This window comes from Martes martes, assembly GCF_963455335.1.
Source record: "Martes martes genome assembly, chromosome: 10".
In the NCBI taxonomy this organism is placed as follows: Eukaryota; Metazoa; Chordata; class Mammalia; order Carnivora; family Mustelidae; genus Martes; species Martes martes.
In genome coordinates this window covers 48,909,765-48,927,071 of record NC_137898.1, presented here as the reverse complement: position 1 = coordinate 48,927,071, position 17,307 = coordinate 48,909,765, and the positions used below count along the sequence as shown (strand labels likewise).

General features: G+C 38.2%; 1 protein-coding gene across 1 annotated transcript in view; it reads left to right on the top strand.

Moving 5' to 3' along the window:
• The window catches only part of USP47 (ubiquitin specific peptidase 47), a 107,999-nt gene extending 95,146 nt beyond the window's left edge, over positions 1–12,853 (top strand). Inside the window, exons 20-27 of the mRNA XM_080816290.1 lie at positions 3,864–4,039; positions 4,395–4,475; positions 6,293–6,408; positions 6,766–6,884; positions 8,896–9,026; positions 11,200–11,247; positions 11,340–11,470; positions 12,283–12,853. Coding sequence (XP_080672416.1) covers positions 3,864–4,039; positions 4,395–4,475; positions 6,293–6,408; positions 6,766–6,884; positions 8,896–9,026; positions 11,200–11,247; positions 11,340–11,470; positions 12,283–12,457 — 977 coding nt within the window. The 3' untranslated portion in view covers positions 12,458–12,853. The remainder of the gene's footprint in view (positions 1–3,863; positions 4,040–4,394; positions 4,476–6,292; positions 6,409–6,765; positions 6,885–8,895; positions 9,027–11,199; positions 11,248–11,339; positions 11,471–12,282) is intronic.
• The last annotated feature ends 4,454 nt before the right edge of the window (positions 12,854–17,307 follow it).

Genomic DNA, 17,307 nt, shown 5'->3' with positions numbered 1-17,307 from the left:
CAACACCAGCCTCTGTAACACACCAGCATTGAAATAAAACAAGTTTTATAAAACATCAGACTAAAAACAACCAGAGAATTAGCAGGACAACCAGGTTCAATATACAGAATTTTTCTTTAGGTTTATTATAAGGGATAGCTCAAAAAAGCTAAATACTTTGCATTAGTCTTTAACAGTGCAAACATTAATATTACCCCTTATATTTTTATATTTTAGTTTTCAAAATACTTGATTGTTCTCACTTGAAGCTTGTCTGAGATTAATAAAGCAAATATTGATATTCTCATTTGACTGATAAGAAAACTGAAGCTCATAGAGGATGAATGACTTGCCCAAAAGTAATGTATAGCTAGTAAGTAGCAGAACCACTACTAGAATTTAAGTCTGAATTGAATACCTTTGCTCCATTACCTCTGTGACAGTGGGAGCAGAGTCCCACTCTTTATCCATCTGTTGATCCACCCACCCAGTTAATATTCCTGGATCCTTTCAAGATGCCAGTCCCTATGTAGATTTTAGAAGTAGGGATGACAAAGATAAAGCCTTATGTCTCATCTGGTGGGAGAAGACACAAACAACCAGTATGAAAGTTAAGTGCTATGATGCTGATAGTCTCAAAATTCTACCACTTTTAAAAGTGGTAGAAATTATGGAATTAGTTGTAAAAATACATAAATCTGTGTTTTTAACTAGTTCCAAATAATAGCAAAGCCATGTGACATCCATATACATATCTTGCAGAAACTCAAGTGGGAAAATGTGGATTGGTGAGCCACATTGGAGACAGAAACTCTGTACTAATGCTTTAACATCCTGTGGAGTTTTCACTTCTTAAGGCTCACTAACTTACTTTATTTCATTTAGTTCTCTACAACTGTGTGAAATTGATGTTGTTAGGTACTTTCACTGATGAAGAAGCTGGCTCAGACTGGCTAAAATAATTTGCCAGAGGTCACACAGCTGGTGGGTCTCATTGCTGGGATCAAACTCACGTATTCTGACTGTAAGCCTGGTATGCCTCTACCTCGTAACTATTACCACTGCCCCTTACTTTCCTCACATCGTGGTAAAGGAAGAATAGCTAGTAGCTACTGCTATTTGGTTTCTTACCCTCAACCCTTCTAGGGTACTGGAAAAATGTGAAGTAGCTCCTCTTTAGGAAAAGGTTAGAAATTTCTTTTAAGTGGTTTGTTTTATGATGATGTGCTGGATATTTGACTGCATGAGAGTCTCAATCTTAAGAATTTAATGGTAATACTTAGAATTACAGTCTGAGGAGTCTCATTCCACCTTTTTGGAAATTTGCAGTGGACTAATTTGCTAGCATTTATTGAAATAGTAAACATGATCAAGAGAACCCATTTCCTACGGTTTATTTCACCTTTCAGAAGGCTTGTTTGTCTTTGAAAAGAAAAAGTGAAAACCATGGAAACTGGCATAGAAGGAGAAGAGTGGGGATGTTAGCCAGCAGCCAGGTGTTTCAGGAGTCTGTACTAAGTAAGGCTGGTTCATCACAGTTCCTCAGTGATGTGAACATGGGTGTCTGGGTAATGTGGATAATGAATATAGTACCGATTCTGCAGAGGGATGAAATGGCAAGGCATCATAGACAAAGGAAGAACTTGATACCTGAAGAATAACGTTCTGTGTGTAGTATAGGCAATTGATTTAGGTAATAACTGAAACACACTTAATCTATTGTAATCTGGGAATTGTTTCAGGGAGTAATTACAGACCTTTCTCGGAAAATCCTGTTCCACCGTGACCTAGTTGCGGTCTGCAGGCATTCAGGTATAGACAGGGAGTTCAAAGTCATAAAAATGGCACTGCATTTGCACTGAAAAGTTCTTTGTACAGTTTTGGTTACCGCCTCATTCAAGAAATACATTTTTAAAAAAAGAAAGAAATACATAAAGAAAAACCTTAAAGCTATTTTGAGGTTGCATTGTGAAGAGACTGAACTCTTCCGTTTGAAGAGGTAAATGGGAAAAATGGTATGATGGTAATCTCTAAATTATAATTATAGCCAATCAATGAAGCCATCAATTTTGGCCAGGGCTGTGTTAAGCATTTTACATATACTGACCCCAAAACACATGAGGTTATAAAGACTCTTGTCTCCATTTTATAATAGAGATAACTGAAGTACAGAGAAGTTAAATCAGAGTCACAAATTTGATGTAGGAGGAGGCAGGAATTCATTCAGGCCAGGCTGTTTCACTGCAGAACCACTTGGTCCTAATCACCATATTGGACTATATCAGTAACCAGCAAACACTTGTGTCTTCCCGTGATACATTACTACAAGTTATCACAGAAACCGAAATGGCAGTAGTAGCTGCTTATTTGAGCAATGATTTAGAATTTGCTACATTTGTCATAACAGCAGTGAGACTGGTGTAATGATCCCATGAGAAAACTGAGGCTCAGAGAGACATTGGATGACTTACTGATAGCCATTTATTAGGCAACAGTAGCAAAGCTGAAATCTGCTCGTTGGTTTCTGATTTCTAATCAACTAATTTTTTCATTATACGCTTCTTAAGAAATGTTGCACCTGCTGGGTAGTATAAATAGAGGCTTATTTGCCAAAAGCTGGATTATTAACATTCAGGGGCACTCCTTAAAATTTAGAAATGGACATTTTAAAAAAATTAAATGCTGCCTGAAAAGGTGTGTATAACAAGAAAGTTCTTCACCGTGTTTCTATTATAATTCATACTTGCCACCTTTTCTATAGTGGATCTGAATCTTATAACCAGGAAAACAGTAAATGAACATTAATTTATTCGAAAAAGTCCACTCAAAAGTGCATCGACCCAAAAGTTGGGATGACCTGAGAACATAAGCCAGGTTTGTTTTAGGTTCTCATCCTTGACTAGTGATGTAAATTTCATAGAAAACCAAAGCCTACCCTAGAGAGAGGCTTAAGAGTTTATGGCTCTAGAGGACCCAGGGCTCCATGGCAGCATGTAGCTTGTGTATTCTGTACTGCCTATTTTAAGAGACAGAGAAAAATGAGTGAAGTTGTTGCTCTTTTAATATGAAGACCAGAGTAAATAGAAATATTCCAGAAGTATGCTGATGAGTGGCTTATAAAGGACGAAAGAGTAATAAGCATTAGGAAAAAAATAAAGCTCACCAAAAATAATCTTACTACATTGCCAAGAGAGCTTTTATGGAAATTTGGAAGAGGTGGGAGTTTCTGATCCATTTAGATACTCTTCCTATTACAGTCCAACCACATGATAAACAGACATCTTCATATGCTAGTCTTGACATTTGTATTCTAGTAAGAAATCCCGAAACTAGATTTACTAACAATTTCTGAAGCAATTACTAGATAACTGGCACTGTGCTAAGAGCATGATAAACCTATGACCTCTTTGAATTCCCACTGCATTCCCATGAGGTAGGTGCTGTTCTCTCCATTGTTTAAATGAAGAAGTGGATGTATGGAGGCTGGGGGCTTGCTCCCAGATGTCACAGAGCTAATTAGGAAGGAGAAGAAAAGCATGTGTGGACCCCAGCCAGAGCCACATTAATACTGTGTAGAACTAGAGATGTTATGTAATTGAGAAATTCCTGGAAGCTTGGTTTGGAATTCAGCAGCCTAAATAAATAAATAAGAACTGAAATATCTCTGAACATTCAAAGCTGTTGGATTCTATCTATCATATGCTCAGTGTCCATGTTTTTTGTCCATTCAATGTTGTGTATGAGCTAAAAGTCAAATAACTAAAAGGGGGTACTTTTTTCCTGCTTACAGTAAAATAAAAAGCATATGATCTGTTTTATTTATATTCTAAGAAGTTTCTTTTACATTTTTTGTTTCTGTTTTGTTTTGGTTTTTTTGTACTTAGGGTTGATGGTGCATGTTGATAAAAGAATTACTCTGGCCGCTTTCAAACAACATTTAGAGCCCTTTGTTGGAGTTTTGTCCTCTCACTTCAAGGTCTTTCGAGTGTATGCCAGCAATCAAGAGTTTGAGAGCGTCCGACTGAATGAGACACTTTCATCATTTTCAGATGACAATAAGGTTGAATAAAATAATTTTGAATAATTAGAGTCTGTTTTAAATGATAGATTTGAGAACATCTTGCCCTATTTCCAAGTAAGGTGAAATAGATAACCCTAAAGGGTCACTTTATTTTTATGTTTAGTGGCTATTCGTTTTTGTTGTTGTTTTTCTTCATTCATCTAACAAACATTTGTTAAATGTTAACTGTGTGTCAGTTACTATTCTAGGTGCTGGGAATCAGAGGTAAAAGATATACCTGTTCTCAAAGAGTCCATAATCTAGAGAATTTTTGAAGACCAAACTAAACAATGTGGGGAGAATGGGTTGCTTATTCTCCTGAGATAATACATCTAAAAAATGTTCTACTTTATAGATTACAATTAGACTGGGGAGAGCACTTAAAAAAGGAGAATACAGAGTTAAAGTGTACCAGCTTCTGGTCAATGAACAAGAGGTAAGTAATACCCTTCAGAGCAACGTAAGATCACTTTTGGTATTTAACGAAAACATATGGTGCAGAGATTTTATGACAAGTCATTTCTTTGTATCTCTTTAAAGCAGAGGCCAGCGCACCATTTCCAGAAAATATTTCAGATTTTATGACAAGTAATTTCTTTGTATCTCTTTAAAGCAGAGGCCAGCGCACTATTTCCAGAAAATATTTCAGGCCATACTGCCTCTGTTGCAGCTACTCGTTCCTGCCAATGTAGTACAAAAGCAGATACAGACAATACGTAAACCAGTGGGACTAGCTATGTCCCAGTAAAATTTAATTTATAAACATAGGCAGCAGATGAAGTGGCTCTCAGGCATTTTTTTGGGGGGGGGGGCATCCCTCTGCTTTAAAGTTATTACAAATGCTGGAGTGAAACAAAAATTTCCTGCTTTTAAAAGGGGATTTGTTTGTGCTTGTTTTCTACAAATAATCATGTAGTGCAGGATCACGAAGTACAGGACAGCAGTTGATCTGTGGAGCCCTCGTACAGGACTTTGGTTCAGAGAGTTGTTTTAGTATTTAGCAAGCTTTGACCTAGCAGCATTTACCATATGCTCGCAGATATTAACTTCTTTAATCCTCACCAATTAGCTGTGATATGAGCAGTATTCATTATTCCCATTTTATAGATAAAGAAACTTAGGTACAAAGAAATTATGCAGTTTACCCAAGGTCATACAACAGATGCCAAGCTATGGCAAATACCCTGAAGAAAGAGGCAAAAATCCCTGTTTTCAGGATGTTTATAATATCTTACTGAGGACCTAGATAAGTGTGAAAACCAAACAACAAATGTAATAGTGGCCCTCCCTCCCCATCCACGGGGGATGTGTTCCAAGGTCTGTCCCTCTGTGGATGCCTGAAACCGCGGATGGTACCACACCCTACTTACACCATGCTTTTACCTAGTCACGCACACGTTGATAAAGTTTAATTTACAAATTAGGCACAGTAAGAGATTAACAATTACCAATAATTAAACAGTACAGTTTTAACAGTATGCTGTTATAAAAGGAATGTGAATGTGGTCTCTCAAAATATCTTATTGTGCTGTGTTTTCCCTTGTGGTGATACGAAATGATAAAATGCCTGTGTGGTGAGGTGCAGTGATGGTGCATGACGTAGGCATTGTGACTATTACAGTGTAGCATTAGGCTGTTAGGGGCCTTCTGACGATCTGTCAGGAGGAGGATCATTTGCTTCCAGACCCCATTTGGCTACAAGTAACTGGAAAGGCAGAACGTGAAACCATGGATAAAGAGGGACTACTAGAAGGGGATGAACTCTTCCTAAAATGCCTTCATTTGTTCAACAGATATTTTATTGAGCATCTATCATATCTCTTCTGTGTGAATGTTTCTTCCAAGTTTGGAGTTTGCAGAGACAGTGTCCCTTCTGAGACAATGAGTAAATGTATTTGGAGAATTACTATGCATTTCCCTCATTTTAGTCCATAAAAGTGATTCTTTCTACTTTCAAAATTGTGATCATTTTGTTATAAGAAGAGAAATAGGACTATCATTTAATCTTCATAATGACTCTGTGAGGGAGACACTGTCCCCAGTGTACAGATGAAAAAATGGAGGCACAGAAATGTTAAGTAAACTTGTTCAAGATAGCAGAGTTAGTAAGTACTGATGGCAAGATTTGAACCTAGGAAGATAGATTGCTAAACTTGGGCCTGTAATTGTCACACAATAAAATGCAAATAAAATGTCTCATATATTCCTATTTGAATATGTAATTCAGTTCTCTGATGATGTTTATATTCCTAGCCATGCAAGTTTCTGCTAGATGCTGTGTTTGCTAAAGGAATGACTGTACGGCAATCAAAAGAGGAATTAATTCCTCAACTCAGGGAGCAGTGTGGTTTAGAGCTCAGTATTGACAGGTAAAGTAAAATTACAGTGTCATCAACAATTGGAAGGAAAACTATGTGGTCAGTTGATATGGATTGGTATAATTTTCTAAAACTAGAATTAAAAATTCCTGTACTATCCAGAATTTTAATAGTACAGATTAATTTTTAATAGAACTAAACGGAACTATTAGAATTTCTTTGAACTTCCTCTGTAGACCCTAAATTTGAAGTTTGAGGAACATATCATTATATTTTTCCCAGATTTTAATGAAGAACTACTTGACTTTTATATTTAAACATAGTTCATTTTTCCTTGATATCAGATTCATGTCACTTTTTTAAGAATCTCAAAATACAGTAGTTTAAAATGTCTTATCACATTTGTAGATTTCGTCTAAGGAAAAAAACATGGAAGAATCCTGGCACTGTCTTTTTGGATTACCATATTTATGAAGAAGATATTAATATCTCCAGCAACTGGGAGGTTTTCCTTGAAGTTCTTGATGGTATTATCCATATTTTTCTGGGGAAATATCAGTTAGAAATGCTCTGGAACTAATAGAAGCCTATATTGTTTTATCACATACCATGTTTTCTTCTGTTTCTAGTCTGAGTTCCACTTACCTTTTAAATATTTATTTTCTCTAATTTTGAGAATATTAATTTCTCCTTACAGGGAACTTACAGTTTCAAAGTTGCATTTTTAGTACTTTTTACAGAAAATTCTTCTAACATTTCTTACTTGGGTTTATTATTTAGTCTCTTCATTATGGCTTATTTTGTTGAGGGTGTAGTATTGATAATTGATCAGATTTTGAGAACAATAACTATTAGATTCCTAAGCTGCCATAACAAAGTACAGGATGGTTTAAGCAATAGAAATTTATTGTTTCACAGTTCTGGAGGCTGGAGGTCTGAGATCAAGGTGTCAGCAGGGTTGGTTCCTTCTGAGAGCTGTGAGGGAAAACTTGTTCCGTGTCCCTCTCCTAGCTTCTCGTGGTTGGTTGGCAGTCTTTGGTGCTTGTTGGCTTTTAAATGCATCTCCTGATTGTGCTTTCATCTGCACAGGATGTCCTCCCTGTGAGCTTATGTGTCTGTCTCCAAATTTCCCCATATTATAAGGACACTGGTCATGCTGGATTAGGGCCCACCCTAATGACCTCATTTTAACTGATTACCACTATAACAACCCTATCTCCAAAGTTGGTCATAATCTGAAGTACTAGGGTATAGGACTTCAAATGTCTCTTTGAAGAGACACAATTTTGACCTATAACAGTAACATAGAAGAGGTCTTGTGTTTTTCACACCTCCTGGTTTTAATGCTCAGTATTGGAACATTTAAAGTACTGTTTTTCGGGAGGAGGTAATGGGAGAAAAGTTGACTTTGGGGAGATCATATCAAGGCAGTTATGTTCTTTGGTGACTGCTATTGCCTAGAAAGACTTTGATTTTCCTTTTTTTTCCTCATAGAAATTAACACTAACATACAAGATTGTGATAGTTTTCAGACGGTTCAATAATACTAACACCTCACCTATTTCAGGATATTTTGGGTCCAGTTTGTTTGAAATTTCAGTTGTTAAAGCTGTGATTACTTGACAAGTTAATGGGAGAGATAAGGAACAACTATGATACTGTCTACCATGCTGTGTAGGCAGGTGCTCCAGACTGTGAGTCCTTCTCTGAGCGTCTGGAGCCTTAGAGAATAGTCACTTGATCTGGGTAGGCCAGGAAGAGATTATGAAGGACATAGAAGTTCCGCTTGTTAGGAAGGATTGAGATGGATTCACTGCGAGATCTTACTGGATGGTGGGTGCCTGCATCAGTATCATTTCAGTATATATTTTAGTATCAAAATAGTTGAGGAAGAAATAAACCATGTGATTAAATCTAAGAAACATTTATTGACCTGTAAATAGCCAGACACTGCTAATGTCTGTTGCTACAAAAATGAATTCAAGAACCAGTGATTGTCCTCCAGATGCATAGTCTGTAAGAGAACCAGAACTGCAAACCTGTAATTCCAAAATCATAGGTACTAAGGACCAAATCAGTAGTTTGCTCTTTTGTACACCAGAGAAAGGAGACAATTGAGCTGGGTTTTGAAGAATCAGTAAGTTTTGAATAGATGAAAAGAGGGATTAATGATAGCCTGAGGGAAGAAAGAAGATAAAGTGAAGATGATTTGTGGGGGTAGTAGCCAACACACAGGCAAAGATTGGCAACCCAGAGAAGAGAGTCGTTGGTAGAGCAGTGTCCAGCAGGACTCAGGAGGGAGAATTCAGAGTCCTGGTGGAAGGAAAGCTTGCAAAAGAGTAAGAAATTCTCCTCAGACTGGAGGGAAGAGAGGAAGTACTTTATTCTCAAAAACTCCTTGGGGTAATTGGGTTCTTTTATGTCCACTAAGCATAACACTTGAAGTAAATCTTTTTGTGTAGTCAGGCAATACAGAAAAAGTCCAAGTATGAACCTCTAGAGAAACGAGAAAGATGACATAATCTTGTATCTTCATAGGGGTGGAGAAGATGAAATCCATGTCACAGCTTGCAGTTCTGTCAAGAAGGTGGAGACCTTCAGAAATGAAGCTGGATCCCTTCCAGGAGGTTGTGTTGGAAAGCAGTAGTGTTGATGAGCTGCGAGAGAAGGTAAGTTCATTTTAAGCAAATCGGACTAACATGTGTTTTTCTCTGTGTTGCTTGAGATAGGGCCTAGGAAGTGAGTGCCAGATACTAACGTGGCAGCCTTTCTTTCTTTGTCTCTTTGTACCTTGTGACACCTTGTCACACACTCACCTTATTTCTTTAGGCTCCTGGTACATTGAAAAATTACACTGGCTTTTGGCCATCCAGAAGTGGATCCTCACTTTTAGTTACTTCGATCAAGTTTGTCATGAGTAATTAGGATTAGTTAGAAGTTACTAGACTAAATTGCTGCATATATTTTAAAAAGCCAAATGATGTGGAACTGAATAAAGCATCCAGATGAAGTCCTCTTTTGCATTATTCATTTTAAAGGTGGAATTCTGTGGCTCTTGGGATTGGGTGAATTATTCATAAGCAGTACTAGGACAGTTAGCATCTTGAGAAAAAAATTTTATTTCTATAATTCACACCAAACAAAAATACTATATATATAAAATTTATATAAAAGTAAAATAAAATGATAAATGTATTAGGTGAAAATATTGAAAAAAAAATTTTTTAAGATTTTATTTATTTATTTGACAGACAGAGATCACAAGTAGGCAGAGAGGCAGGCAGAGAGAGAGAGAGGAGGAAGCAGGCTCCCTGCTGAGCAGAGAGCCCGATGCGGGGCTCGATCCCAGGACCCTGAGATCATGACCTGAGCCGAAGGCAGAGGCTTTAACCCACTGAGCCACCCAGGCGCCCCTGAAAATATTTTTATATCATAGAAAGGGAAAGATATTTGTAGGCATAATACCAGAAACTAAAAAAGAAAAGATAGATCGTATAAAAGCATAGCCTTCCATACACAGCCTCCTCCCAATTTTTAAAAAAATTTTTTAAAAATTTATTTATTTGACAGACAGAGATCACAAGTAGGCAGAGAGGCAGGCAAAGAGAGAGAGGAGGAAGCAGGCTTCCTGCCAAGCAGAGAGCCCGGTGCAGGGCTCGATCCCAGAACCCTAACATCATGACCCAAGCCGAAGGCAGAGGCTTAACCCATTGAGCCACCCAGGCGCCCCCTCCCCAATTTTTTTTAAAGAACCCATAAACAAAGATAAAAAAACAAGAAAGGGGAAAATATTTAAAACAGATATGAAACAGGATGGTCCGTATTTGTAAGGAGCTGCCACGTTAATAAGAAAAAGATGAACAATCTAATTTTAAAATAGGCAAAGAACTTCATTAGGCAATTTGTTGAAGAAGAAATACAAGTTAAAACAGTAATAGCATTCTCTACCTCCTAAAGTGGTGAAAATTTAGAACATCAAAAATACCTAGAGTCATCAAGGTTTAGGAAAAACAGGCAGTATACAACTTTGATAAGTAGTTAAGCTGATATAATTTTTTCAGGTTTCAGTTTGGCATTATCAACATTTCAGATGTGCAGTTCCACATCTAAGAATTCAATCTCAAAGAAGTAATTGCAGAAGTATGCAAGGATATAATCTTGGAACACTGAAAAGATAAAATTAAATTAAAAAAATATGCAAAGAGGGGCACCTGGGTGGCTCAGTGGGTTAAAGCCTCGGCTTTCAGTTCAGGTCACAATCCTAGGGTCCTGGGATTGAGCCCCGCATCGGACTCTCTGCTCAGCAGGGAGCCTGCTTCTTCCTCTCTCTGCCTGCCTCTCTGCCTACTTGTGATCTCTGTCTATCAAATAAATAAAATCTTAAAAAATATGCAAAGATATTCTTGAAGGTATATAATGTAGCATTGTAACTGGGAAAAATTAAGAACAGACTTGATGTCCATCGGGAGGGAATAAAATAGTATATTAAGCTAATGAAGAGAATGAGGTTACTCTGTATCCTATTCTTATAAATAGTCTTATAAAATTATTCTATAGAGATGTTTCATAAATATAATTTTATGTATTTTAGAAATATGTGATGTAGTTTATATATGCATAGGAAAGGATCTGGAAGGAATATATTAAATTTGTATTTCTGGGATATGGCATTTGCAGGGTGGAAGGGAGACAACTCCTCTTTCTGCTTCTTTTCTAATAATTTATATTAAACATTATATCTTGGAAAAAAGTCAAGCTATTTCTTTGTGGGTTAAATAGTTGATGACTTATTTTAGCAAATTTATTTTTTTAAATGAACTCATAAAGTGTTTCCTTTTAAAGCTTTCTGAAATCAGTGGAATTCCTTTGGAAGATATTGAATTTGCCAAGGTAAGGCGCTAAGAATGTTTGCATTTGGGTACTGGTGCTCAATAAACATGGCTGACGGCATGATTTATTCATTCATTCATTTTTTTCCCTAGGGTAGAGGAACTTTTCCCTGTGATATTTCTGTCCTTGATATTCATCAGGATTTGGACTGGAATCCTAAAGTTTCTACCCTGAATGTCTGGCCTCTTTATATCTGTGATGATGGTGCAGTCATATTTTATAGGTACATTTACAATGTATTTGTTATTCCCAGTGATGTAACATTTTTTTGTTGTGCATAGTATCTTGTTTTCTGTAAATACGTTTACTATGTTTATGATATAGAGTGGCCCTGATCAGTAGTTAATATAAGAGCCACACATTACATTTTGAATTTTTCCAGTAGCCACACTTTAAAAAGTAAAAAGAAACTGTTGAAATTAATTTTAATAAAATATTTTAACCCACTGTGTCCAAAATGTTATCATTACATGCAATCGGTATAAAAAGTCATTCGTGAGATGTTTTATGTCCTTTCTCTTATAGTAAGTCTTAAAAATAGTGCATGTTACACTTTCAGTAGGTCTCAAGCAATTGGTCGGTACATGTAGCAAGTGACTATTGTAGGAGCCAGCACAGATACAGAGGGAAAAGAATAGTCATTGGAGCTTGAGGCAGCTAGGAGTTCAGATTAGGCTTTGTTATTTACCTAGCTCATCTGTAAAATGGTGACAATGATGTCAGCCTTGCAGAACTGTATGAGAACTAGAACTATTGCATTTTTTAAAACTGGCATAGTACCTGTTATACATAAATATTCAGTAAGTGATAGCTATTATTACATTAGCAGTAGCATGGAAGTTATTCTGTGCCATTTTTAGAAGTAAGTGCTATGTTAGTAAACATGTTTGAAATCCAAGACATCTTAGTATGAGATAACTTTACCAGTGACCATCAGATTTCATTTTCTCACCAAGGAGCATTATAACATTCAAGCATAAATTAATAAAGGCAGATGGCTGTACTGACCTAATATGTAATTAATATTTTAAACAGGGATAAAACAGAAGAATTAATGGAGTTAACAGATGAACAAAGAAATGAACTGATGAAAAAAGAAAGTAGTCGACTCCAGAAGACGGGACATCGTGTAACGTACTCACCTCGGAAAGAGAAAGCACTAAAAATATATCTGGATGGAGCACCAAATAAAGATCTGACTCAAGACTGACTCTGCTAGTGTAGCATTTTCCCTGGGGGATTTTTGGTTTTAATTAGATGGTTCACTGCTACTGTGTAGTGCCATTATGGCTGGACATGGTTAGGGGTAACCCAGTGACACCAGCACTGATTGGACTGCCCTTCACCAATCAGAAGCTCAGTGCCCAATGGGCCACTGTTTTGACTTGGAATCATGTTGTGCACTATAGTCAAAAGTACTGTAAAGTGAAAAGGGATGTGCAAAAGAATAAAAACAAAAAAACAAAAAGCAAAACCTGCTACTAGAAAAGGGGGAAGGGGAATGAATACACTTCTTTTATTGCGGACAAATGTGCACATAGCCGCTAGTAAAACTAGCCTCAAACAGGATGCTCATAGCTTCATAATAAAAGCTGTGCAAAGGCCATGAATGAATGAATTTTCTGTTTATTTCACTGATACACACATTACCTCATTGACAATTCGGAAGTAAATGCAACGTGTGTTGACCTTTGGAAAGCAGCAAAAACAGGAGCTGAAGAAAGAAATTCTTAGAACCAGCCATAACCCAGTAGAGAGAATTGTGAAGTTGTGTTTTTATTTCATTTCATTTTTTGCAAAGTATTAAGAACATTATTCTGGAACATCAAAACGTTTCCCGTAGACCGCTCCCAGCAGGTAGCAGCTCAAATTGCTGCAATATTGTAATTATAATTGATTGTACTTAAGTTATGGATGTAGAGAATACGTCTCACTCGTTCATTCAGCATGTAAATAAAATTGATCCTATTGAGTTACCATAATTGCAGTTCAGCTACTTCCCATGGTTATTCTTTTCACATATCATTCATGATGTACATTTGTGTACATTGAGGAGAATAGCAGTCTATGTAAATGTAATCCTCAGTGAGGTTCCTCAGTGCTGGGTCCCATACGATTGTATTTGCCCTTGTTAATGAGGTTTTTCTGTTCAGTGGCTTCAGTTTTTTTTTTCTTTATACATTTATTTTTGAAGATTTACTTCAAGTTTGAATCTTCTAGAACCCTTGCAAGTCCCACTTTAATTTTTGGAGTTGATTTGTAGTTACGTAGTTTAACTTTGCAGAAGTGTCTTAACATCGTGTTGAAAAAACGCTAGTAAGTCAGGTCATGGCACAGGCTGATGCAGTCAACATGATTTCATTGCAAAGTCTATTCGAATTGGCAAGTTTTTGCTTTGCTAAATATGACTTCAATGAACACAATTCTACATAATTTTTGAAAATGCCATCTAATTTATAAAAATCAATAAAAAGGTTTTGGTAAAACTTTTTCATGCCAGATGCTGTTTACAACAATGAACATGCCAATAAAACATTTGTTCATTCTGTTGTGTTATTTTAGTCATTAAACTTTTGTGGATGAAGAATCTGGATTAAGAACAGACTTGTTTTCTTTAACATTTTGTAACATGTACTGAATAATCTCATTTCTGTAAGGTCCCTTTACAGGAAAGCTCTCAGAGATGAAAAGATGTTAATATTTAACTTTGGAGGATCCTGTCAATATTTCAAAATCAGGTTTTTACCTTATTTCCTTTTAAGAAAGATAGAAAATAGTATTAGCAGATGTTGGCTCTGTAGTTTGAATATAGTAATTGAGAATTCCACAATACCTTTAAAGTTTCTTGAAATCCACGGGTGGGGGGAAATCTTTCCTAAGATATTTTTCTGGCTTTTTATTCCATGTAAACTGTGTAGCATTCTGCTAAATTTCACTGAAGTACGTTCCAAGTTTGCGCTAGTGGAGTTGGTGTTCTCCGAGGAAAAACTTGGAAGCATTTGTGGTGCATTGTCTTTCAGATCACTTGGATTTTCTGATGTAACACAACAGCCCTTTGGCTCTAATACAGGCCTACTTCCTGGGAATATAGGGGTTAATAAATGAAGTTTCTGCCCTTGAGGACCCACTCTCTGTGGAGAAGAGGCTGATTGTTAACAAAATGGGCTTTGGGTTTGGTTTAGTTTCATGTTCCTTTAAGAGTGGGAAATGGTAAAAGTCTTCTCACACCTGCTTCCCGGTCTGTGCCTTCTGCCCTGCTTTTTGTGTTTGTGGTTGCTGCTTCTAATTGCAGACAGACTATAAATGCCAAGGGTAAAGAAAAATTTAAAGCTTCCTGCTTTTCAGTGCCTGATGGAGTGAGAACACAGTGTTGCACTTTAACAATTTCAGCAAAGGGGTGGTGAACTTTTCAAACTCGATTTGTGGTGATGAAAATGGTAATTTATGTGAGGGAAGTTAACGTGTGCCCACCTCCCTCAGATTCAGAGAATCCCGTGAGGACCCATCAGCCAAGAGGCAGAGCACAGACTGTGGGGCCAGTGACACAAGCCACATGCAATAAATTGTGACCCTGTTCCTCACAGGTCATGCCAAGGTTTTGAAGAGCTTCTACCATGGGAGAGATGGGTTTGCGTCAGCCAGGCACACCAGGTGAGAACCAAGTACCTACCTATCAGGCAGGTGCTGAAGTTGAGGGGTATGTACTGGTCAAAGAAAGAAAACCTTGTGCTTTCAGGGCCATGCTGTGTCTAGCTGGTCTGTGCAGAAGCTTGCTGGCTGGAAGTCCACTTGCCAAACTAAAGAAGTGTAACGAAGGGCTAATAATCACAATGAGATAAAAGTAGGGAAGGAGCCCTACACTAGAATATTCAACGGTCTCTTTCAGAATGCATGGAAATTACTTACAGATTCTGAGAAGATGAGGGCAGTGGGAGGGAGGCTAAGAACCTATGCCACAGCTAGAAAATCATTGCCAGGCTGCACTGTTAGGAAGGGTGTTGTGTCCTGTCTAGGCCTGGGGAGAGGGAGAGAGCGAAAACAGTGCAGTCTAAGCTAAATGAGTGCACAGAATCAGAGCATTTTTAAATCTGGAAGTGACCTGTGAATGCATGGAATACAATAAAATTGTTTATTCTAGTTCATTTGCTAGTATTTGCTTTCCAGTTGGGAAAATTCTTCCTCTGAATTTTGTCCCTTTGTTTAGCATCAAGGCCCTAACCAACTCCTTCGCACTTGTGACTTACAAATTATAGTCTAAAGTATATGGAATAGGGGATAATCTTTTTTTAAAAGATTTTTATTTTATTTAGTTGACAGATCACAAGTAGGTAAAGAGGCAGGCAGAGAGAGAGGAAGAGAAGCAGGCTCCCTACCGAGGGCTCCCTCCCTTCGGGGCTCAATCCCAGGACCCTGGGATCATAACCTGAGCTGAAGGCAGAAGCTTTAACCCAGGCGCCCAAGAGGAGATAATCTTAAGTAGCAGTTTTTTAAATTTGTTAAATAAAACGATTACATCTAAGTTCTGTTTAATTTTTGAAAAACAAGTCAATATTTTGGTCACTAGTCGTCAGAAGCCTTATAAGCCAATTCAAGTCTTTTAAAAAAGCAAAATTGTGCACGACGTATAGTTTTCTGAGGGGCTAGAAAATATTTTCATCAGGTTTGCAAAGCAGTTCAGGGCACAGATAAAACTTGTGGCCAGTCAAGACCAGGCGTACACTTGAGTATCCTCAGTGTTGTCCTGTGGGGAAGGAGGGTACTATAGGACCACTTTGTTACATACAGTGTTTTCAGAACCTGGCTTTTAGAAACAATCAAGAGTGCATGAAAACGTGTGACCATTCAGAAAAGAATGCAGCCATCAGAGTAGCCAAGCTAGGAGGGCAAAAAAGCATCAGGGAGGAATGCTCTGACCCTTCCCTGTGCCAGGACCGACTCTTCCTCCCCTTACTAGCTACTCTGCACTGGAGAAGCAGGTCTTCTGACTGGTTAGAGCTGGAGAACTCACCAAACCAAGAATTATTAGTGGACCCTATAACCTTGCCTCAGAAGTGGGGACCATGCTCCCTCTCTTTGCTCCCAGTCTGCCTCTTTCCCCAGTACAGAGGGCATACTTAGTGTTCAGCTTCTTTTATAATGCTTGAGTGACCCGTTTAAGGAGTACCAACTTGTTGAGATACGACTCTGCAGGAGTTCTGTTTCTCGAGTGACTGCCAGCTGTGTGGGGCTGATTCAGTTTCCCACCGGAAGTGGGCTGGAGCAGGATGTACCTGACCACGAATTCCGTGAGGGAGGGACCAAGTTTTCTCTCGTATACCACCGTCTCCTGGCACCTAATAGGTAGGGCCTGACATACAGTAGGAACTCTAAAATTTTTGTGGAACGAAACTATTTAAAGCCTCTCCTCCAAACACCTGTTCAAATTTACCTTACCTTCCAGCCTCTGTGAATTACTGTTTCTTCTCTACATCATCCCTTTTTCTTGCCTACCTCCCTCCCTCCCTCTTGCCCCTGGCTCTGAATGCCCTTTCCTATTCCTTCTGACTACCTCATAAACTCCTGTGAGCAGTGAGAGCCGATCCCCATGCCAGCTCTCCCAAACCACGTGCTCCTCTGAGGCTCCCGTAACACCGTTCTGATACCGGGCTCACTGGTTTGTGGGTGCTGAGTTCAGTGTGCCTCTCTCGGGAGGCTATGATGATGCATTCAGGTTAGGGGCCCTATCTGGATCTCCTTGGCACCCCCAGAGCCTATCGCAGTACCTGGTTCTGAGTAAATACTTGCTGAGTAATAAGGATACAGAACGGTCATGATGACTTTGACGTTGCATAGAGAACAGCTCTCTGTATTTGATCTTAAAATTACCAGTATATCCTGAGCAGACTATACTAGATAGTGTTTTTGTTGGACTTTTAGCTCTATCACCTCATTTTTTAAAATTTAATTTTATTTATTTGACAGACGGTGAGAGGGGAACACAAACAGGGGGAGTGGGAGAGGGAGAAGCAGGCTTCCCGCTGAGCAGGGAGCCCCATGTAGGGGTCCTGGGATCATGACCTG